This window comes from Vicugna pacos, chromosome 4 (assembly GCF_048564905.1).
Source record: "Vicugna pacos chromosome 4, VicPac4, whole genome shotgun sequence".
In the NCBI taxonomy this organism is placed as follows: domain Eukaryota; kingdom Metazoa; phylum Chordata; class Mammalia; order Artiodactyla; family Camelidae; genus Vicugna; species Vicugna pacos.
The window spans coordinates 78,462,855-78,485,839 of record NC_132990.1 but is presented as its reverse complement, the minus strand read 5'-3'; the positions used below and the strand labels follow the sequence as shown (position 1 = coordinate 78,485,839).

Sequence of the window (22,985 nt, the reverse complement as noted above, 5' to 3'; positions counted from 1 at the left end):
TAAGCTGAACGTCACCTTTTTGTAATAAAAAATTAAAAACTTTTGTCGACTCTGAACACAATAGAGACTAGGAACGCTTCGCAGACGGCGCTCGAGAGGAGCTGGCAAGAAACGCCACCAGCCACTCGGGGAACCTGCTGGTGGCGGACACGCCCCTCCGCCAAGTCCTCTTCAGCGGCGGCTCACGCCAGGGCCGCCGGGTCCCCACGCCTGGACGCCTGGACGCGCGGAGCCCGGGGACGGCACCACGCCACCCCCGCCCGGGCCCGGCCCCGCCCCCGCCCGGCCCCGCCCCCCGGGCCTAGCAGTCGCTCTTCCAGAGCTTGATGGTCTTGTCGTTCTCCAGCGCGGCCGAGGCGATGATGTTCTCCGTCGGGTGGCACGCCGTCGAGATGACCACATCTGAAAGCAGACGGTCACCAGCAGGGCCTCCTCCGACCCGCTCGCTCCAGACCCGCCCCCTCTGCCGGGAGCCCACCCACCGTGCGTTCAGCGCACCAGCGGGTGGCCCCGCCGCAGGCAGCAGGCCGCGGCCGCTGGGAGCTCACCTGTGTGGCCCTGTAACTTCTGCACTATCTCCTTCGTCTGCAGGTTCCAAATGTACACCAGGTTGTCCTCCGAACCCGACACGATCCACTGGCCACAGCAGCGGGGACACGGGGTCAGGGCCGTGGGAAACGGATGCACATCCGCCTCACGCGGGGGAGGTCACAGCCCCCAGCTTCTCTCCCCTCCAGGACGCCCCCTCCACCCCGGCCACCCGTCGGCTCTGCTGCGCCTCGGGGCGGCTTCCGGGCGTAAACTGGTTTCTCAAATCGGCAGGTTCTAAATTTGCCGTCACTTAAGCTCGGCTGCACGGCACCACCTACTCCTTAGAGCGAGAGGGTCAGGTGGGGGGGGGGACACGGCCTGTCGGGACCCAGAGCCAGAACCCCGCCGCGGCACCGCAGCGCGGGGCCTCTGCTGGACAGAGGGGCCAGGTGTGACAGGACGTCCCACAAGCGAGGGACAGTCACCAGTACTGTGCAAAGCGTGACTTCGTTCACTTAACAACCAGAAGCGTCGCTGAGAGTGAAGCGCCCGTCTGTGGGGATGGGAGACACGTACCTTCCCACCAGTGACAGAGAAATTAGCGAATATGCAGTACTTCTCATTCTTGTGGCCCGTGTATGTCTTCAGACACTGAAAGGCGGGGGCCGCCTGCGGTCAGGACGGCTGCACTGGCTGACCCTCGACAGCACCCTGCAGCCGACCCAATGCCCGGCCCAGCCTGGCCCAGCCCTGCCCAGCCAGCTCGCCAGAGCCCGAGTCTGGGAAACTTGCACCAGACGGATGCCAGGAAGCCCCGCCCACCGGCGCTGCTCACCTTCCCTTTGCTGTAGTCCCAGAGCTTCAGCGTGCTGCAAGGCAGAGGGCGGGTCAGCGTGCTCTCGCCTGTCCCCGCTCATCCCTCCCCAGGACCTGGGGACACCGGGGAGCAGAGCACGAGAGCCCCGGGCACGTGTCCTTCGAAGACACTTTTGTGAAAGAAGCTGCTGGGTGTCCCCTGGGCCAGTAGAGTCCTCACCTCCGCTAGAAGGGGACGTGGGAGGTCCTGCTCCAGACACGCCCAGAATAGGTTTCAGTGGCTACTCTCTCCTCCTCCCACGGGGGCCGACCCCGCGAGCCCCCAGCCCACAGGGAGGCCGAGCGCGAGCAGCCTCCCAGAGGGCGGCCGACAGCCAGTGACATCTTCCCTGAAGCTTGTCGGGGAGGAGAGGCCGGGGCAGGTCAGGGAGCACCTCAAGGCCTCCGTGCCCACCACCCCCTCAGACAGGAGACCTGGCCACAGTGACCACAGTGAGCACGGAGCACATGGCCTGAGACTGGGCCCCTCTGGAGAGTGGCGTCCGGCCAGGAGCCCACTGGAGAGAACCTCCTTTCACGCCCACCCACACCGACAGGATCACTTACTTGTCCAAGGTCGCGGCCAGGATGTACTTGCCATTCGGAGAGAACTTCACGAAGGACACGGGAGGGTTGTCGTCATCTGCATGGAGCACAGAAATGGCTGCACGCGGGCCCTGGCTCTGCCTGGGGAGCTGGGAGGGCAGCTCCCCTACCAGGCTGCCCAGCGAGACCATCGCCACTGTGCCAACACCGCCCCTCCCGCACCCATCACTGGCGCCAGTGTGTGCCGGCTCTCCCGGGGACCCCGTGACACGAGGGCTTCGGAGCAGAAGCCCTGCAGCCAACCGGCCGGGCCTTCCCTCTCCGACACAGCAAGGGAGGGGCTCCAGGACGGATGTCCTCATGGGAGAGTTTGCAAAGACCCAGCGAAACTCAGAAACTACTTCCACTGAGAAAAAAGTGGCCTGAGTGAACTACCTCGGGTACTTTCCTGTTTCCTGTTACAGCAGGAGATGCGTAACTGTCCCCAGAAACCCCTCTCGTGATGTCACACCCGCACCTTCGCTTCTGACACTCAGGCTGAGGGCGCACCCGGGCAGCCGCGTGGATGTGGCTCAGAGCTGTCCGCCTCCTGGGAGTGGCTGGGGAGGGAGCTGCCCATTCAGAAGCATCTTGGCCACATGACAGCCCCAGTCCTCACGCCGGCGCGGGGGGGCGAACCCCAGCCTGAGTGAGGAGCCATGTGCACCCTGGTGTGGGAGCAGGTGAGGCTGTGTGTCCCGCGCACCGGGGAGAGCAAGCCCTGCATTACCACCTCGGGGGACCCAGGCCTGCCTCCCGCGCACCGGGGGCCTCTGCTCCCTCTGACTGGTCCCAGACACTGGAAAGGCACAGGAGAAGGCGTGAGGCCGTGCAGGTCCCTGCCCCCGGGATGCAGGGCCGTGCAGGGGGCCTCCCCGAAGCTTGGACAGGGAGGCAGCGCCTGATCTATCCCCGAGCTCCTTCAGCAAAGCATCTCAGGACTCAGCTGCCGACGTCCCGAGACCTCAAGTTAGAAACGGGACAGAGACAACGCCGCCACCCCTTCCATCCTGACTCTGTCCTGCCTGGGCTCCAGTCCTAACCCCAGGCTGTTGGCTGCTGGCTGGCTGTTAACCTCTCTGGGCACCAGCTTCCTGCCCAGCTGCGTGGTGGCTGCAAGGATCACATGCAGTAACACAGCTGAGCCCGTGCTGGGCACTGATAGCCAAGGACACACCCCACCCGCCGGGCAGAGATGGCTGCACTGACAGCCAAGGGGCAATGTCGCTGTCAGGAGCAAAGGTAAGCCCCAGGAGGGTGGCCTTGTAGACCAAGAGAACCACAAGGCCACTGTTAGGGGCTAAAATGTGTCCTGCCCCAAATTCTCACATTGAGGCCCAACCCAGGCACCTCAGGCTGCAGCTCCATCAGCCCAGAGGCCCTTAAAGGGGGCGTAAGTTGGAACGAGGTGACTCAATCCTGGACTTCCGGCCTCCGGGACAGGGGACAGCCCACCTGGCCTGCGGTGGTTCTGTGTTCTATGCCCCTGTGCCCTGTCCCCTCCTCTCTCGCGGAGCCCACCCGCAGCAGCAAAGCCCTTCCAGGCGGACTTGAGGGGGCGGGCCTTCTCTGCTCTCCCGACTCAGCCCTTCCAGGGCTCCGTACCTCCCTGTCACCCTCCCAGGCCCAAGGCCGCGGGGGGCCAATCCCCTCCCTCCAGCCCCCCCCACACCACGCCCAGGCGGGGCTGTCTTTCCATCTCATCCCAGCCTCCCCTCCCCCACAAGGCACAGTGTACCATGTCTTTAAGACCTTGGTGCCTCTCCCCCATCCTTCCCGCCCACCTGAGGCACCCCCAGCAGACAGGGTCCTAGGGGCTGGGGCTCCACCCATCTGCTCAAGGAACAACCTGAGCGGAGAGTCCCCCAGGCCGGGGAGGGAGACATGGGCCTGCTGAGCACAGGCAGAGTCCCAGGGGCTCACGGGTCCTTCAGAGGACGCGGCCGGGCAGCCCCAGGGGAGGCTGGACAGCAGAGTCAGCCAGGAAGGAGCCAGTGGTGGGGGATGATCAAAAGAGGAGGATTTCCCGCAGGGAGCAGGTCTGGGACAGGGTGGGAGGATTCCAGAAAACCACAGAAGATGGAGGGCGGGAAGAGTGCGGGAGGAGCCCACACAGCGGACCCCCTGACGCCCCTTGGAGGACGAGGCCAGCAGACTCACCGATCAGCGTCTTCAAGCACTGGCCCGAGGCGGTGTCCCAGATCCGACTGCAAAGCAAAAAAAACAACATGATTTTAAGAAGCAAGTGACCATAGGTAGTTCTCCAGCTCTGATTCGAGTGCATTTCAGGACTGACACATAACTCGCCTCATTTTTCAGTTACGACGCTCCATCTGCTCATTCACGGGGGGGCACGCACACACACACACGCAGGCTACGCCAGTGCTCTGACCTCCTCTACTGTGAGCGCAACAGGTGGAACCACGGAGGAGGAAGTGTCTGTCCCCCGCCCCCCACCAGGCCACCCTCTCCCCGGCCCACCGCCAGCCTCCTTCCTTGCAGGTCCCTCCGCACAAACATGCCGGGCGCACGACCCCCGGGGGAGAGGGTTTTCATAGCAACAGAACACCGTGTGCGTTGCTGTGACATCCTCTACTTTAGGAGCAAGAGGACTCATTCAAGGAGCCACTGCGCCAGTGGACGTGCGGGGCGTCACATTGTTCCAACGCCAGCTGTTTCTGTGATTTCTGCCCCTACGCCCCGTTTGGGGAGCCATTACGTGTATCAGCGCAGACGCGTCCACAGCGGGTTTCCAGCAAAGGGGCGCAGGGTCAAGGGCACACGAATTCACAGGTAAGAGTGCACAGGTGCCCACGTGTCACCTCTCACATCTCCCCCCACCTGCTCTGTATGCCCTCACTCGGGACAAATCTCAACCCCCCAGTACCATTACTGGGGCGGGTCTCTCCACATCTGCTTCTTGCCGCAACAAGGCCCCCCTCGGGGAGTGACTCCCGCCCCACCCCGCCCCACCTAGGCGGCCATCCTCCCAAGACCTTGCCCATCGGCAGGCGCACTGACGGTGCCTCAGGTTTGGACACCCAGAAACAATCCTCACCCCTCTTCTCTGTTCAGTATTTTTCTTTTTGTTTTTCTTTGGTGGGGGGTAATTAGATTTATTTATTATTTAATGGAGGTACCAGGGACGGAACCCAGCACCTCGTGCGTGCTAAGCCTGTGCTCCACCACTGAGCTACACCCCCACCCTGAGAGCTCAGCTACGCTGCTGAGAGTTTTAACTCCATTTTGTGTAGGTGGAAGGGTCTAAATGGAACGGCTCACAAGTATCAGCCCAGGACATGGACACGCCGGGTCCCTGCCCCTCCCTCTGGGCTCTGTGTCCCTCACTTACATGTTACCACGTTCACCCTACAGAACCTGCCCTCTCTCGCAGCCATGCTCCAAGTGCCCTAAGGTCTGGTGACTGTTACAGAGGGAGCCTGGTTCCCTTCTGCTCTCTGGTAACTCCCAGGAGAGACAGAAACTGTCAGTTTTCAACACCGACCTTCCTGTTCCGTAGCTGCAGGGCCCGGTGGCTCGGAGCCGGTTCCGAGCCCGACATACCCAGACCTCAGACCCCATCAAGGGACGGCGGGCAGGTGCTCATTCCGGCCTCCGTCTCCCAGCTGCGGCGCAGGGACGGCGACCACCCTGTACCCGCGTCGCGGGGCTGTCCTGAGGGCTAAATGAGTCCACAGCTTTAAAGTGTCTGTAGTTTTAACCTCACAGAGTGCACCCTGTGCCACCCACACAGACACACCTCTGCCCAGCGCTCAGTCGCTTTCACCTTCCGGTCACGGTAACAAGGCCCCCAACGGCGCTGGGCAGCAAAGGGCGCGGGCGGGCCTGTCTGCTCCTGGCTCCAGCAGAAGCGCACTGAGCGCGGCACCGCCTGTCACACGTTTCTTAGATGTCTCTTTAAAAGACGACGATATCGGCCTATTTTGCTGCAGTTTTTGTTAGGAACGGCCGCGGGATTCTACCAGGTGCCTGTCTGACGTGTGCTGGTGATGAACTACGTGGATCTCTGCCTCTCGTGCGCTGGTGTAATCATGAGATGATCCACCTCCCATGTGAGGCACGTTATTACCGTCCTCTCAGGATGCGGGAGCCCCCGGGACAGAATCCTACTTTTCCAGGCACCACCGGACTGTCTGTAATGCTCTCCTGCCAATGCTGACATCAAGCTTCCTCCGGCTTTCTTTTCTGGACCAGCAGCAAAGCTTGGGGGTGAGGTCATGCTGGCCCCAGAGGTGACCTGGGGCTCCCCGTCTCGTGCTGTGGTCTGAACAGTTTCAGCAGCCTTAAGGCTCTGCTCCTTACTCGGGTCCAGGGCAAAATCCGACCTTTGCTCACCTGTCTCTGTCTCTGCTGCGTGACCCCCTCCCTCAATTTAGGAAATGTGGATTCTGCCCGGTCTACACATCCTGCTCAGAGGTGGGCCAGCCCCCGCTCCCGGCGCCCCCCCCACCCGTCTTCTGCTCTCTCCTTGCTTCGGCTCCTAGACTAACTGCTTTACGAAGAACACAGCTTATTTTACTTTCCTACGTTTCTCGCATTCTTCATCTTTGAACTTGGTAAGTTTGCACCCTACATTTTTTGGTGGGCTTTTTCTCTTTCAGCTTCTTTACAAAGCTTTTAGAGCCAGTCCACGAGCAATCCTGAGGCTGTCCCGCACTCTTAAGAAAACAGACCTCTGTTCACCCCACACGGGCCACTCCTCCTGAGTGGCGAACACACAGCGTGGCAGCGCTCGGACCCGCAGAGCCCCACGGGCTCCTTCGCGGCTCAGCGGCACACTCACTGCCACGCAGGAAGGGCTCGTGCCCCGTAAACCCCTAGTTCTCGGCCGCATCTCCAGGGCTGCGCTGTCTGCATGGGTGGGTCCGTCAGCTCTGCCTGGTTCATCCCGGTCCCCTGGGTCCCCCTTCTGCTCCGGACCTGCCCGACACCACCCGCGACCCCTCTACCCCAGGCCCCCTGAGCACTCTGCCTCAGCTGAGCTGCTGGAAAACGACGGAGAGTCGGAAGGCTTTTAAACCCAAACCTGACAGCCTCTCTTTAATTTTCTTCTTTTTTAATTAAGAAGAAATTTTATTTGCAAATGTGTTTGTACATGTTTTCTTACCCACTTTTTGTCAGTCGTTATATTTTACGTATTTATCACTTACAGTTTCTATGTTCAGAGATTAAAGTGTTGCGCTCATAATTAATAGCTGTGCATTTAACTTTAGATCTTAGTCTCCCTTTTTCTTTATCATTAACTCTCTTTGAGGTACTTTTCCCAACATCGATTCACTTTCAGTTTTCTTTTTCAGAGACGTGCACTTCATCCAGACATAATCAGACTTCAGTGCGTCTCGGCGCTCGCGGTCTTGTATTTCTTTTTTTTTTAATTGAAGTATAGTTGATTTACAACATGTTAGTTTCAGGTTTACAGCAGAACAGCTCAGTTACAGACACGTATTTTCTTTTTCAGATTCCTTCCCGCTGCAGGTTGTTACAAGGTACTGAACGCTGGCCCCGGTGCTCTACGGTAGGTCCCTGTTGATCTGCTTCGTGTGGAGCCATTTACACCTGCTGGTCCCCATCTCCCAAGCTACCCCCACCGCCGCCCGACGGCCCCCGAGGGCGCTCAGCCCGCCCGCCCGCCAGTCACAGCTAACCCGCCGAGCTACGCTCCTCCCGCGCCGCGTTGACCTGGAGCGCTGGTCACTCTGCTTTCTCTTACTCACTTTACGTTTGCCAGATGTGGACAAGCCCCTAGTGCACTTCCTTTCTCCCTTGTAGTGGGAAGTCCCACTTGGGCCGCCCGCTCAGCCGGGGCATCGCCTCCTGCCCGGAAACGAGTGAGTCGTGATACGGCCCGCCCAGCCCAGACACTGCCCGGCGCGCTACACCCAGCGTGCTGAGCCACAGCTGAACACTACCCGGACGTTTTCCCCCATGTCTCCTGAAGAATCCAGAAAACACCGGCATTACAGACTCCAAGCTCTACAAGCATCACCCACGCAGACTGAACAGACGTCCTGCAGGAGACGGCGTCCCGCATCGCTCTCCCCTCACCCTCCTTGGGCCAGGGTCTCTGCTGTGACCAGCCCCCCATGCAGACCCTCATCTCACCCCTTCCTCCCACCTCACCACCAGCACCACGGGCCCAGGACCCTCTCGATGTCCACAGGCGCCACATGCAGGACAGCAGCGCCCCCGGCTCCCCGCCTGGGGCCTCACTGGTGACAGGAGCCTGCACTCCCAGCCACGCTCACCACCCCTCTACAGTCTTTCTCCGAGGCATCTGCTCCCCCAAAGCTGTCCTGAGCGTCTGGTGACCTGCCAGCAGCCCCTGCTGGCCACGAGCTCCTAGGGGCAGAGGCTCAGCACTAGAGGCACAAACAGCGCAGCGGGGCCTTTACCCAACATGTGCGGACTTGACGCAGTAAAGCGTTTCCACTTACCAGAGCCCATCGTAACTACTGGAGACAATCAAGGATCCGTCACGGTTAAAGTGAACCTGAGAGTGAGGGAGGGGAGGAGAAAAGAAACTCACTGTTAAGTCCTCAGCACAGACCGCGTCTTCCCCGAGTGGCCCTCCTGCTCACCAACGCCCCCCGACAGGGGCGCACACATCCGGCTGCACTGTGAGCAAGTGCTAAATTCCGCCGTTTTCCAGAAGATTCCCGGAGAGGCACCAGCAGCACAGACAAAATGCTCATTTGCACCTGGTGCCTCAGGCAGCAGTCAGCCTGCTTCCTGACCAGCGCCTGAACCCCAGGAAGAAAACCAGCCCTGACGCTCACCCTGAGGATGTGACTTCCACCGAGAAAGAGGAAGGTCAGCAGGAGAGGCGCCCAGTTATTCGGTCACTCCAGTGCTTCCTCTCTGCCACGCATCCCTGCCCGCTGGGTGCTCTCAGACCCCAGGACGCCCAGATGACTGCCCGAGTGCCCAGACACCAACCGCTGGGTACACTAGAGCTGGCTCCAGCCTTCCAGAGGGGACGGGCACGAGGCCCAGGCTGCCCCAGACGCCAGGCTTCATGCCTGGGAAGTGGTGAGGCCCGCCAATTCGATGCTGGCCCACGTGGTCACACCAGTTACTTGATCTGGGTGCCTAACTCCGCCCACAACAGGGACAGGTGCACAGACCTTCTGATAAAGAAACGGCAGCCTGATGAGTCCCTTCCTCGTAACTGGCTAACCTCTGAGCTTGTCCCCTTTCTTTTTTCCACCTGAATCTCAGTGGAAACGAAAGGAACCGCGATGTCAGAAGCTAGAGCTCATCATAAATGTCCACCACTTGCGTCTGCGTCCTGGGCAGGATAAGCCTCCTTACAGCAAACACCCGCTGTGAACCCCGACTCCTGCTGCGAGCGACGCACTTCCTACCGGGCGACCCGCACGAAGGGCACCTGGTTCACTCACTTGGGGCCGGGGAGCCAGTCTGGCCCCACCATCCAGGCCAGCGTCTCCACCTCACGCCACCGACTCGCAGCCACACTTTCCTTTGCCAGGGGCTGTCCTGTGTAGCAGCTCCCTTGTCCTCGACTCACGAGACGCCAGGACCTCTGGCAGTGACAACCTAAAATGCTTCCAGACGCTGCCAGGTGGCCCCGAGACAAACACACACACACAGAAGCACCTCGAGAGCTTTGAAGACCCAGCACTGGGCCTGAGAATCTGCATTTCCAGCACACTCACAGCAGAGGCTGGGCCAGGGACACACCCACCTGCCTTGACTGTCAAGGGGCACGGGAGGAGCCGCACCTGCCACCTGGACTGTTGCGCAGCCTCAGCAGAGCAGCGGCAGGCGAGACGAGTTGGACAGAGGCCACTCAACCCAGCACCTCCGGGACACCACGTCAGCACGGAGCCAACGCCGAAAACTACTAAAAACACACTTGACCTTCTTCTTTGTGGGAAACCTGGAAGCCTCGGTGTTCCACACTCAGGGCCCGCCCCAGTCTGGGCCCCTGCGCTCGGCGCTGCCGCCGCGTGCGGCCGGTGTGGCTGTGCCCACTCTCATTCCGCTCCCACGGCAGTGCTGACAGCAGCCACGACTCAGCCTTCCCCACGTGCTCGTTAGCCTCCCAGAGACTTTCTCTAAAACTCACAGCAGTCATTCTAATCACATTCATCCCTTTGAATCTGCAAAACGCCATCTGACGAAGCCCCCACGCTAGATGAGAATGAGCTGTCACGGGCCCCAGCTCCAGGCTTTGCTGGTTCCCCACCGCATCCAAACATCACCGCCAGCAAACTTGGCAGGGCTCTCCCTCGCAACCAGCGCTCAGGGGCGAGAGCAAGACAGCCCGCTCCCCACGTTCCAGAACACGGCCAGGAGAGCCAGTGCTGCAGAGCAGTGAGGGCACCGGGCCAGACTCTCATGGGGACGCCCGGTCTCGACTCAGAGCAGTCGCTTGAGCTCTCTGGGGGTGGGTGGCACCTGCAGACAGATGAGTGGGCACGGGGCACCAGGCCAGGAAACAGTGGGTGAATGAGCGGCCAGGGCACGAAGCAGACAGTGGGGCTTCAGGTGAGAACTGACACGGCGATCCAGGCGACAGGACAGCAGCTGCACTGAAGCGGGACGAAGCCAGCAGGACGCCCGCGCCGAGGGCGCTAGCCTGGGACAGGTCCCCCAGAAGGCCGCGCGCGCACGCCCCCGCCGCGCCGCTGCAGAGACACTCCCCGCGCTCCCTGCCGCGTGTCCTTCGGGGTGCCTAGCCGGGGTTGCGCCCACCCACGCGGGCACCCCTGACACCTTTCTGCGGGGCACGAGCAGGGGCAGGGCGCCCCAGAGCTGCAGCACCACTGCTGAGAGGAGGTAATGCTGGAAATCACTAACGTCAAAAAACCAAAACCCCCAGAGGGTAAGCGCCAGCTGCCGGCAGTTGACTCCGAGGTGGGAGCTCAGGAGAATGTCTACTTGCAACACTGCGCAACCTTTTTTAAAAACTGTTTTTGTAAGAAACAAAGACTTTAAAGACCCTGCGCCGTCATGAGAGAGAATCCCAACCTGCCACCTAACACAGAACTCTCAACTCACAGCCGTCGCTCCAGCTCGTCTCCCGGTCACCTCTCGCGTGGCTGCTTGCTGGATGGCGTCCCCGACCGTGGGGGACAGAGGAGCGACTGCACGGGGCAGGAGGGTCGCAAAGCACCCTCCCCACGGCCGCCACCTTCCCCGGAGCCCCTGGCACTGGGCGAGACAGCGGCGCAGCGAGGACCCTGCCCCAGGGCCAGTGCCCACGTGGCCCTGATGGGTCGGGGCCCTGCACACCGTCTCAGCTGGACTTACGAGGCCAAAACCGCTTACAGTCGCTCACCCCCACGAGTTTAGAGCCTGAAAGGACCATCTGCTGGTCACACCGAGTAAGTGGTTTACACGTGATTCCTTCCACTTTTCAAAAGGCAAACTTGGCTAAGAAACCACCTTAGGCTCTTTGCTAACAAAGAAATACTTCGACCATTTTTATGTAAAGCAACTTAGGACCCGTGCATAGTTTAACCCCTGCTCATTCCGCTGCGCCCCGGCTGCGCCCGGGTGGTCCGCGTCTGAGGCGGCAGGCCCTGGACCACAGGGGGACAGCACTCGTGGGCTCCGTCCTCCAATGTCTCACCCACGACTGGGCCACCCCCCCCAAGTTACCTCCACTCCACACACCTCATCCACAGTCATACCTCCAGGCCTGGCTGCCTGCCTGTCCCGGGGGACTCGGTTCAGGGCGCCTCCCCAGCACCGCGCACACCCGCCCTCCCATGCAGCACAGGGCCTTGAGCTCTCGGTCAGGGTCCCAGGGCCCCATGCCTGGTCGCCGCTCTACTGCTGGGTGGCCGGCAAGAGCTGAGCGGGGCGCCAGCCGCGCACGGCTCAGAGGCACTTACAGCTGAGACCGGGTCCGAGTGCGCCGGCAGAGTCTTGAGGCACTTGCCCGTCTTCACGTCCCATATCCTCACGCTCTCGTCAAACTGAAGACAAAAGAGGGCATCACGGTGATTCCGCAGGGAGGAAAGGCGAGGACGGGTTTCCTGCAACCCGAGACCTGCCACCGCCGCCCCCAGGAGCAGCACAGTGACTCTGCTCGGCCACCATCCCCACCACAGGGCCAGGACGTCCGGTGCGACGGACGCCCACCCCCCTACCCCCCCCCCCGAGAGGCCAGCGCGCTCACCGAGCCTGAGACGATGAGGTTCGACTGGGGGTTGAAGTTACAGCAAAAGACGTAATTACTGTGTCCCTTCAGGGTTTTCAGACACTTCCCCTACAATAAAGTTCTGTCAGACAGCCACTCCCGGCGGTCATTTCCCCAAACATCAACTTCAGGCTGGACCCACCACAGCTGCAGAGCCCCTCTGACGACAGGCAAGGCTGTTCCCCAACTCGGCCCCCGCCCGCACCCCCAGCCGCTCAGGCCTCGCGGGAGGAGTCGGCACACACCGAGCTCACGTCCCAGATCTTCAGGGTTTTGTCATCTGAGGCAGAAACAAGGAGGTTGGAATCTGACGACCAGGCCACATCCGATATTCCCTGGGGAGGAGACACGCAGTCACCACCTCGATGGGGCAAACCGGGCCCAGCCAGCAATGCCCAACTGAAGATGGACGAGCAGGCCATCCACGCTCGGAACCCCCAGCTCTGCCAACCATGCGGCCGGGACCTCGGGCCCCAAGGAAAAGCCTGCTCTGCGGGCTAGGCCAGGCCGTACAGTCGGGCAGAAACTCGGCCGAGGTCGTCCAAAGTATTTGCTTGAGAAACAAGAGGCAAATAACTACCCAAAACACTGGAGGGGTGAGAGGGACTCAGATCTTAACCAACAAGCCCAGGAGATGGCCCCAACCCAGCGCCCCAGTAGCAACTCCAGGGTGCAGGGCCCAGACCTACCAGCTTGTGACCAGAGATGGTTTTCTCAAATTTCCCATCATAAGCTCCCCAAATCTTAATGAGCTTATCTGCAGCTGAAAGAAAGGCGTGAAAAGCAACGGGGGTCTCCGGTCATCCAGAGGCCAGTCTGGGCTGCCCCTCAACACAAGCCCCAGCGGCCATGTGACCCTCAGGAACCCCGAGCATGGCCACGCACAGGGAGCAGCGGTCCCCGCCCCCCCGCACAGTCGCATGGGCACAACTTCAGGCAGTGACTTCCGCACAGTCACAGCAAGGGGACATGCCGCTGGCCGCAGCGGAGGGTCAGAAAGCAAGGCCCCCCATCCATCCTCCCGGGCTCCCTGTCTCTTCCCGCAGCCGTGGTCCCAGCACCTACACGAACTCGCCAGCCACTCCCCATTCGGGCTGAACTTCACAGAGGACACAGCTTTCGTGTGGCCAGCCAGGGTGAATTTTAGAGCGTAGTTGGGTTTCACAGGTGTAGGCTGTTAGAGAGAGTCCCAGTCAGCAGAAAGTTGCCACCGCTGTCCAACTCAGCTGATCGCCACTTTGGATCTGAGTCCCACGGCCTGAGCTCAAGCGCACACCTGTCTTTTGACAGCACCTCCTCCAACTCTCACCTGTCCGGATGTCACCTTTCAGACTGAACGTGCCTAACCTGAGCTCGTTACTCCCCTCACAAACTCTGCCTCTCCCATAGCCCCCCCCGCCACAGACAGCCCCCCATCCTGCCAGGCACGGGGAGGCCCCTGGAGGCAACGCCCACCCCAGCGCGGCTGGAAGCAGCACCTGACGTGGCCATACCACGGAAGCCCCACCAGCGCCAGCCCCAGTTCTGCAGCCCCTACCCCAGCTCAGCCTCCCCCACAGCAAACCAGGCTCGCTCCCTTGCTTAAAGGCCTGCCTGCAGTCTACATGAGGGGGGGCCAGGGCGGGAGTCCTCAGTCAGAGATGTTTTCTGAGTCCCACAGAGACTCTTCCAATCAAGACCAAGGACCTGCATGGCTGACAGAGGCCCCCCGCCCCGTGACAGGCTGGGATTCCCTGACCTGGCACGGGAGCCCCTCCACCAGGGGACAGGCTGGGATTCCCTGACCTGGCACAGAAGCAGCACTGGTTGGGGATGTGGTCGAGGAATAACAACTGGCAACATTTAACTGACTCATGGGCATGAAATACTATTTCCAAGCCCCTTCCAGCCTCGGTGCCCCGGCAGTCCCCCGGCAGTGCCCCAGCAGTTCCCTAGGAGCCCGCGAGACGCGCCTTGCTCTGTGTGGCCGATGATGATGGGGTGGGCTGTGCTCGGGCAGCCTCGGTCTCCGGCTTCTTCTCCTCGGTTGCCATGGCTCTGAAGCCCACCGGGCAGGGAGACGGGGCGGAGTTCACGGCTCCAAGTGGAGGCCTCGCTGTGGGAACGGCTCTCTGCTAATCAAAACCTACAATGGAGGACCGAAGCCAATAAACAAACCATATTTCAAAAATTAATTTGCAGGAAAAATAATTGAAAAACCTCCGACCACCTTATTGAGCCCTGCAGCAGCTACTGCTCTGAACCGAGGACCCTGTCACCCTAGCTCCAGGCTAATGCCTCTCAGACCTGTGCCGCCCTCGCCCACTGTGGTCAGAGACCCACCCTCAAGGGCGCCTATTTTGTTACCCACGTGTCCCCAGGAACACAGCACAGTCCACACAAACAAAACACAATTCTCTTCAAAGAGCCCTTGATACATTTTAATAAAAAGAGCAAATGCTTCTTGTCAGGAAACAAACGTGCCAAATTACAAGAGACTGAACTGCAGGGCGCAGAAGGTTGGGAACTCATCCCAACCCTCCAGTGCGTCCCGGTGATGCAGCGGTGCCAACAGCCACTGAAAACACGAGAGCTCACCCTAGGGGCCCACACCTCCTGGCAGCCTGGAGGTCTCCACGTGCAGGCTGCAGACACAAGACTGCTTCCAGAACGCAAACGAGCAGAAAGGCCCTCTGTCCCCTGGCAAGGTGACCACAAGACACGGCCGGAAAGCACAAACCAGAGCCAGCCCTGCCCACTGGAGTCCCCACCAGACAGCCTTCTGCAGAAGCAGCCTGAAGTTCGCACGGACACTCTGCAAGCAACACTCACTGCAGAGGACGGACAAAGACTGCAGCTCAATTAGGTTTCAGCCTGAAAACGGGAACTACTCAGTAAGTAACTGGTTTCCTCTATCACAGAAAGATTCCGTTACTTGGATACACGGCATAGAAGCACACCAGGTGAGTCTGAAACAAGGGAACACATTACTCAATTGAGGCGAGCAGCCAGGACATTCTGCAAACATCACAGGCATCCAACTCCCAGAAGCTGCACGACCGTCAATCTAATGAGTCTACGCATTGTGAATTCGGGCTTGGCGCTTAAAACTGGAAGCTTGCACAGGCTTCTTGTCACACCAAGACGAAACAGAAGCCATCAGAGAACACGTCTCCAGGTCTCTGTCCATCCAAGAGGAGGGGACAGAAATTATGATGCAACACAGCTGCGCAGAGTGCTGCGGGGCCACAGCTGACTACTTGCAGCCGGGATCCCAGCCTCGGATGGATCCCAAGGCACCCAAAGGCCAAGCACTTGGGTGGAGGAGGGGAGGGGCAGGTCAGTAAACCCGCCCGGGGACAAAGTGCCAGCACAAAGCTGGTACTCAGAATGCTGGCTGCTTGGTGATTATCTTCAGTGCACCCAGGCCGAGCCAATTAACCCAAGTGCTGCCTTCCCCTTGGTGGACTGGACCACTCGGGGGCGGGGAGCCAAGGAAGAGAGCTGAAAAGTCCATTTCACAGAACCCAGTGTCTGAGGAAGCCAGGCCACGGCAAGAGCTGAGAGAAGGGTAGCCCGTGGCCCGCCCCAGCTAAACACCAGTGGGAACAGAAGAGCCTCCGTCTGGAGTGGAAGTGGCAGCTCAGAGGCCGGATTTGATCACAAAAACCAAGACCCATCAGGAGGCGGAGCGTGACTCCCACAAGCTGTCTGCCTTCAGGTCAGGATCAGGGATGCAGTAGGAGGTCTTACAGACAAGGCGGCCCACCCCTCCCAGCTCAGCCTCCTGGCCTAATTCCTGCCCAGCCCTTCAGCTAGCAAAACAGGAACATACAAAAATCCAGCCGAACTTCGAGAAACACTATTTCTTGACTCAACATTTGGAGCTGGGCTCTGAGCCCTTGCTCCCCACCCCCTCTCGGCACTGGCACCGGGTAGGCCTGACCATCTAAGGCTGAGCCTCCCAAACTTATGAATGCTCTCCCGGACTGTTTGTAAAATGCATATTTCTGGGCTCTACCCCAGAGACTGGACCCGCTGGTGTGGGAAGACAGGACAGAACGGGCCAGCCCCACGGAATGAACGAACTTGGCTCTCCTCACCCCAGCTGGATTCTCAAACAGGCTTAGGGTTGCAGCTTACCTGCCTGCCTCCTATGGGGCTGGGCCAACCTTAGACGCAGCGTCTAGCACAGGACCTGCCAGACTGCGATAACGGACCTGGGTGAGTAGAAACGGGATGAGAAGGCTACAGGGAGGCTCGTACACAGCCCCCAGGACGGCTCTACCTGACTGGGACCCTGGGCTCTCGGGGAGAGATGGGGCCTGGCTGCCCGGGCCAGGGGCGAGCAGCAAGCCAGGGTGGAGGCGTTTCTGCAAGAGGAGGACAGAGGGGTCTGCGAGCCACATCCAGGCACTAAATGGCTCAGTGGGTCTGAGGTCTTTCTTTGGAGGCAAAGGGAAGATGCACGCGGGCTGCAGGAAGAAGTCGCAGTCCCGGGGCCGGGGGCTTGTCACCTGCGCGCTGGGGTCCCCGGGGCTCGGCGGCGGTCCGTGCGAGTCCGTCTGCGGCGGGCTCGGGTCGGGAGAGGGGGCCGCCGCCGGCGGGCCGGGCGCTGCGCGGGGAAGGGGGCGCAGAGCGACGCCCGGGAGGGAGGCGGCGGGCGCGGGGCGTCTGCGCCGGGAGGCCCGGCGGGGCTGGACCCGGGCCGGGCCCGCGGGAACACGTGCGGCGGCGGGCGGCTCGGGTGCACGGGCGTCCGCCCCGGCCCCCGCGCTCTCCGGACGCGCCCGCCGGCCAGGCGGCCCCCGCTTACCTGCCGGGCGGCGAGGGGACGGGGGCTGGCGCTCCGGGCGTCACGTCGGCCGCCGCCTGGGCGGGAGCCGGGCCGAACTCGACTAGGCGGCGCGGGGGCCGGCAGTGCGCGTGCGCATACTCGAGGGGCGGGGGCGAGTGGGGCGGGGCAAACGCACAAAGCCGGCCTCTCGGAGGGGAGCTACGGGCAGCGGCGAGGGTCAGAACGCCTGGGCCAGGCTTAACGCCTTAAAGGGATAGTGTGCTGAGCGCGCTTCCTGCTTAAAAGGCGTTAGCCCCAAAGGCGGCAGGTTCCCGCCCTTCTCCAGCACTTTCTGAAAACGGAAGTATGGTGATGCCTACAGGAAAGTGCTGGTGCGCCGCTCGAATGAGAATATCCTGAGCTCGCCCTGCAGCGGCGCCGCAGGGAGAAGCAGAGCTCCCCCCGGGATTTAGGGGCGGGGAGGCCCTGCCGTTTCTTCTGGGATGGGACACCCGTGGGGTCGCGTCCCTCCGTCGTCGCGGACGCCGGAGAGCGGCGGCTACCGCGTCCAGAGCGTCCGGCCGGCCTCGGCAGTGCTTCCCGGGTAGTGTCTCCGTTAATGCTCGGGACACCCCCGTAAAGGGCCCTTACCTTGCAACTTTGAAACGAGGAACCTGAGCTCCAAAAGGTGCAGAAAGAACCCGGACTCCGGGAGCTGCGTCCCCTGCACTCGGCCCACCAGCTCCCCCGCGGGGCCGGCTGCGGGGTTGGCGGGGTCTTCCCGCCCCTCGGAGCAGGGAGCCCGCGGCCCGCACCTGCTGTCTCCTGCGCCCCCACCGCGGAGATACAGTCACTGCGTGCAGGCTGCTCTGCTGTCTGCAGGGTATGACCCAGACAGGTACTACCACCTCCAGTTACAAATGGGGAAGGGGCGGCGAGAGAGGACGGCTCAGGGGCACAGGGAGAACATGGAGCGGGCCTTCTGGCCCCGAGTCCCGCGCGCTCTCACCCCGCGGTCCCACTTCTGCGAGCCACATGGGCCTTAGAGTCGTGGAGGGGGTCATGATGTCCGCAGCCCCATGGCCGCGCCCCGGGTAGAAGAGCATGCAGTCTTATTTCCCAGCTGAAAATGGGAACACCGAATATGACACAGGAACCTGTGGAAACCAATGGACAGAGCCTTTGAAATGCAAATGCCCAGGGAATTTGAGTTGTGTGGTTGTCATGGATACAGGAGCCAAGACTGGCAGCTGGCTTGAGTTCCCCTCCCAAGGAGGACGCAGGGTCGGCAAAGTCCCTGTCTACCCCCCAGCCCCCAGCTGGTTGTGGCTCTCTGTCCCCGGGAGGCCTAGGCGCCTTGGGCCAGCTGCCCTGGAGCTTGAGGCAGTGGCTGCCAAAGGCAACAAAACCAGGTCAGGATGAAGCAGGGCGTCTGCATCCCCCTGGCTGCCTGGGCCTGAACAGAGCTCATTAGGGATGCGCTCCATTATATGGCTCTCAAAGCCGGTTGCTTCCCTCCATCCTACCCCAGTCCCATCTCCCAACTGACCTTTCCAAAACCTCCCTGAAGCACAGCCAAAAAAACTTGTAGAAACCCAGCTCTGAGCTGTCACTCTCCAGTTTAAGACTCAGAGCTGGCTTCCCATTGCCCTTGGGCCCAAACCTAGACTCTGCTGGTGGGGTTTACCAGACTGGCCTCCCCCTGTAGCCTCATGCCACCCCCAAACTGTGCACCCCACGTTCCAGCCCCAAACTGAAAGTACTTGCTGACCCTGGAACTCAGAACTCAAACCAGATTCCCAGGTAGATTGGTCTGGCCTTCCTCACCCCAGGAGATAGGGCCTTCCAGAAAAGCTCATTAGAAAATGAGAAAGTCTAACTCTGTTGAGGTTTGGGCTGGTTTTTTGTTTGTTTTTGATTTGGTTTTGGGTGTTTTTTGCAGTCCATCCCGCAGTCACAGCTAAAATCCTGAAGCCAAAGAATATGGCAAGTAAGGCAATTGAACCAAAGCAGGGGGTTTCCTTTATTGTCTAAGTTTTAAATTCTTTTATTTCCCTCCCAAAATGCAGTCAGGCTCTGAAAAATCCCAAGCAGAAATGGAGGAGAGGATTAAAGACTAGAAAAGGGGAAAACACCTTGGAGATTTGGGTTTTTTAGAACTTAGCTGGGCTTCGGCCAATGGGGGCTACTTGGCAAGTGAACCTATTGCCATGAACAGTTTTCATAAATACAACATTTCTCAAGGCTGTCCCATCAGCTGGACAACATGAGCACATCTGGGCACCCTCCCCACTCACTCGGGTCCCTCCACCAGGCTCTCCTCCTCAGGGCACCCTTCTCCCCCTACAGCCAATGCCCATTCACTTGGGACTTCTCCCTTGACCTCCCAACCAGGTGAGTCTTCCTGGCTGTGTTTTCACAGCCCCCAGTTCCTCCCCAGTGGAAACCCTCATCTTTCATTGTGATTCCTGCTTCAGTGTCTCCTGGCTGAGTTGGCTTGGGTTCCAGGAGGAGAGAAGAAAGAGGAGGTGGAGGTTTATTCTTTAGTAAGTTTGTTACATATGTTATGTCCTTGCACCTTCACAACAACCCTGGGAATTCAGTACCTTTATTCCTTTTCACAAGGAGAAAACTGAGACTCAGAGAGGTTGAGAAGCTGCCCAAGGACCCACAGGCAGTAGGCACAACCATGGAGTCAGGACTGGCGAAGACAGAGGCTGCACTCCCAACCACCAGTCTCCCCAATACACACTCTGTTGTGCTTATCAGATGGATGGAGGGTGGATGGGTGGGTGGGTAGATGGGTGGATGAGTGGTGGAGAGTTGATGGATGGATGATGGATGGATGAATGCATGCATGGCTGGGGGGTGATTAGATGGATGATGGGTGGATGGACGGATGCATGTGTGGATTGTTGGGGGATGATATATGATGGGTGGATGGACGGATGCATGTGTAGATGGTCGGGGGATGATATATGATGGGTGGATGGACGGATGCATGTGTGCATGGCGGGGGGAGATTAGATGGATGATGGGTGGATGGACGGATGCATGTGTGCATGGCCGGGGGGAGATTAGATGGATGATGGGTGGATGGACGGATGCATGTGTGGATGGTCGGGGGATGATATATGATGGGTGGATGGACAGATGCATGTGTGCATGGCGGGGGGAGATTAGATGGATGATGGGTGGATGGACGGATGCATGTGTGCATGGCCGGGGGGAGATTAGATGGATGATGGGTGGATGGACGGATGCATGTGTGCATGGCCGGGGGGAGATTAGATGGATGATGGGTGGATGGACGGATGCATGTGTGCATGGCGGGGGGAGATTAGATGGGTGATGGGTGGATGGACGGATGCATGTGTGCGTGGCCGGGGGGAGATTAGATGGATGATGGGTGGATGGACGGATGCATGTGTGCATGGCCGGGGGGAGATTAGATGGGTGATGGGTGGATGGACGGATGCATGTGTGCGTGGCCGGGGGGAGATTAGATGGATGATGGGTGGATGGACGGATGCATGTGTGCATGGCCGGGGGGTGATTAGATGGATGATGGGTGGATGGACGGATGCATGTGTGGATGGCCGGGGGGAGATTAGATGGATGATGGGTGGATGGACGGATGCATGTGTGCATGGTGGAGGGGGAGATTAGATGGGTGATGGGTGGATGGACGGATGCATGTGTGCATGGCGTGGGGGAGATTAGATGGATGACGGGTGGATGGACGGATGAATGTGTGCATGGCGTGGGGGAGATTAGATGGATGATGGGTGGATGGACGGATGCATGTGTGCATGGCGTGGGGGAGATTAGATGGATGATGGGTGGATGGACGGATGCCTGTGTGCATGGCGTGGGGGAGATTAGATGGATGATGGGTGGATGGACGGATGCATGTGTGCATGGCGGGGGGAGATTAGATGGATGATGGGTGGATGGATGGATGCATGTGTGCATGGCGGGGGGAGATTAGATGGGTGATGGGTGGATGGACGGATGCATGTGTGCATGGCGTGGGGGAGATTAGATGGATGATGGGTGGATGGACGGATGCATGTGTGCATGGCGTGGGGGAGATTAGATGGATGATGGGTGGATGGACGGATGCATGTGTGCATGGCGGGGGGAGATTAGATGGATGATGGGTGGATGGACGGATGCATGTGTGCATGGCCGGGGGGAGATTAGATGGATGATGGGTGGATGGACGGATGAATGTGTGCATGGTGGGGGGGTGTTGGATGAATGGATGGTGGCTGGATTGATGGATGCATGGATGGTGGGTATGTGGATGCATGGCTGGATAAGTGGATGAATGAAAAGCGAGAGAGCAACCTGTGTCAACAGGACCAGTCAGCAAGGGTCTATGGAAGTGGCAGAACTGAAATTAAGAGCATCACCTTGTTATAGGACTTGAAGCTTTTGAAAACCGTATTTTGCCACCTAGTGGTACATATTTCGTCAGGAACAGCACTCTCAGGGCTTGCTGGGAGGTGACCAAGGAGCAGACCGCACGGCAGGGATGCTGTGATGCTCCTCGCAGCAGGCAGAGCTGGGTGCGGAGGACTGGCCCTTTAACGGCCAAGCCCAGAGCTTTGGATTCCATGGCAGTTGATGAGGGAGGGCTACAGAAGACACCCAGGACCCCGGGCCTCCAGGCCCTGCTCACCAGATGACCCGACTGGATGGCCCACCTCTGCTAGGCCACCATTGCAGGGAGCTGCTGACGCTGCCTGGAGACCGCAAGGCTCCTGCCTGCCAAGATCAGTGGGGTTTTGTGTTAAAATCCCTTTTCCCCTGGAAATGACACCAGGGCAGCCGGTCTGGGAGGCCGTGTCCCCCTCTCCCCTCAGTCTCTGGCCTCCCTCCCCTCACACCTCCCCGAGGCCCATCAGGACAGGCATCTCCCCCGTGACCCCGGGGGCCCAGCAGGCCTGCAGCTCTCACCCCCGGTATCCAGAAAGCCACTTCTAGTCCCAACTGTGCCCCCACCCTTGAACTCCTCCCTGGCCTCAGTTTCCCGGGAACAGAAAGAGCAGAGAAGACAGCTCTCGACAAGACGCTCGACAAGACGTGACTGTGGGGTTTCTCCTTCCAGGGCCTTTGCCAGGGTGGGCCCCCCACCGCGAACCATCCCTCGGCTCCCTTCTCCTTCCCACCAGCGGAGAAGCACCCTGACTCACCTCCGGTCCCGCTGCCGCCTCCCAGGGAGGCTGCCCATGCAGGTTGCCTGGCGCCGCCCTGTGATAGGACTGAAGGCCCTGGCCCCCAGCCCCACCTCGGCCCCAAGGGGTGGGACAGCCACCTGAGCTGCCCCTTCCTCGAGGACCCCGGGCTCAGCCCTAAGCCCCGCCCCCGGCCGCCGCTTCCACCTCCGCCACGGCTGCGGGCTCCCGCCCGGAGGGGACGCAGGGGGTCCTGCATCAAGACCCTCCACGTGAACGAGCCCTGGAACGTCCACATCCACCTCCCGTTGGATCTAAGCCTGTCCTGACTGACCTTCAGGTCCCCGCGACGACGTCCTGCTGCCCCGGGCCCCCGCCCGGCTCCAGGCCGGGGGTCTCCGGGGGCCCTCTCCAGGCGGAGCTGGGCACCGGGAGCCAGGCAGGGCGGGCGGTCGCCCCGGAGGAATCCTTGGAATGCAGCTCCCGCTTCCAAAGCCAGGCCCCACCTCTTCCGGTCTGCAGACCGCCTGCCTCCCCGCCTCGGCCTGGGCGAACCCCGGTGGTTAGCCAGTGAGAAGGAACGCGCTCCAGTGGCAAGCGAGATGGAGATCAGCCCCACAAAGCCAGGGCATTTTTTCTCAAAGTCTTTAGAGGCTTTTCCAGGGTGGGGGTGGGGTGGGGGTGGGGCCGGGTCTGGATTGGGCGGCAGAGGTTTACGGGAACGTGCATTTGGCTGCTAGCAGGCCACCTGCGTCTCCCCCTCACGGCAAACTGTTCCTGTGTGTCCGCGCTGCACAAAGCACTGCGGCCATCCTTCCCCGGAGCCCACCGCATGCCTGTCACTGGCCTAAGGGCTCTAGGCACAGTCTCCTACCAGCCCGTC

The 22,985-nt window shown here is 60.4% G+C and overlaps 1 protein-coding gene across 5 annotated transcripts; it reads right to left on the bottom strand.

The window, feature by feature from the left end:
* Positions 1 to 22,571, bottom strand: WDR5 (WD repeat domain 5). Of its 5 annotated transcripts, XM_072960506.1 has the most exons (16): positions 16,959 to 17,083; positions 16,286 to 16,362; positions 14,975 to 15,111; positions 14,116 to 14,288; positions 13,229 to 13,337; positions 12,853 to 12,926; positions 12,409 to 12,498; positions 12,143 to 12,232; positions 11,856 to 11,939; positions 8,427 to 8,482; positions 4,132 to 4,178; positions 1,954 to 2,029; positions 1,367 to 1,400; positions 1,108 to 1,182; positions 549 to 636; positions 1 to 402 (listed from the first exon to the last, which is right to left on the bottom strand). In XM_072960506.1, the coding sequence occupies exons 4-16, from the start codon at positions 14,194 to 14,196 to the stop codon at positions 302 to 304; spliced, it is 1,005 nt and encodes a 334-aa protein (XP_072816607.1). In that variant the 5' UTR covers positions 14,197 to 14,288; positions 14,975 to 15,111; positions 16,286 to 16,362; positions 16,959 to 17,083; the 3' UTR covers positions 1 to 301. The 5 variants fall into 5 exon arrangements, with proteins under 5 accessions (XP_072816607.1, XP_072816605.1, XP_072816608.1 ...); XM_072960504.1 differs by lacking the exon at positions 14,975 to 15,111; XM_072960507.1 differs by lacking the exons at positions 14,975 to 15,111; positions 16,286 to 16,362; positions 16,959 to 17,083 and adding an exon at positions 22,437 to 22,571.
* Positions 22,572 to 22,985: the final 414 nt, after the last annotated feature.

What these genes read in the sequence shown, in the direction of transcription:
- WDR5 (XM_072960507.1), bottom strand. Translation starts at nt 14,196, where the DNA reads ATGGCAACCGAGGAGAAGAAGCCGGAGACCGAGGCTGCCCGAGCACAG. An exon ending in AGATCTGGGACGTGAGCTCG is followed by an intron (nt 12,233 to 12,408) that starts GTGTGTGCCGAC and finishes ACTTTATTGTAG; the next exon opens with GGGAAGTGTCTGAAAACCCT. An exon ending in GTGCTTGAAGACGCTGATCG is followed by an intron (nt 2,030 to 4,131) that starts GTGAGTCTGCTG and finishes TGCTCCATGCAG; the next exon opens with ATGACGACAACCCTCCCGTG.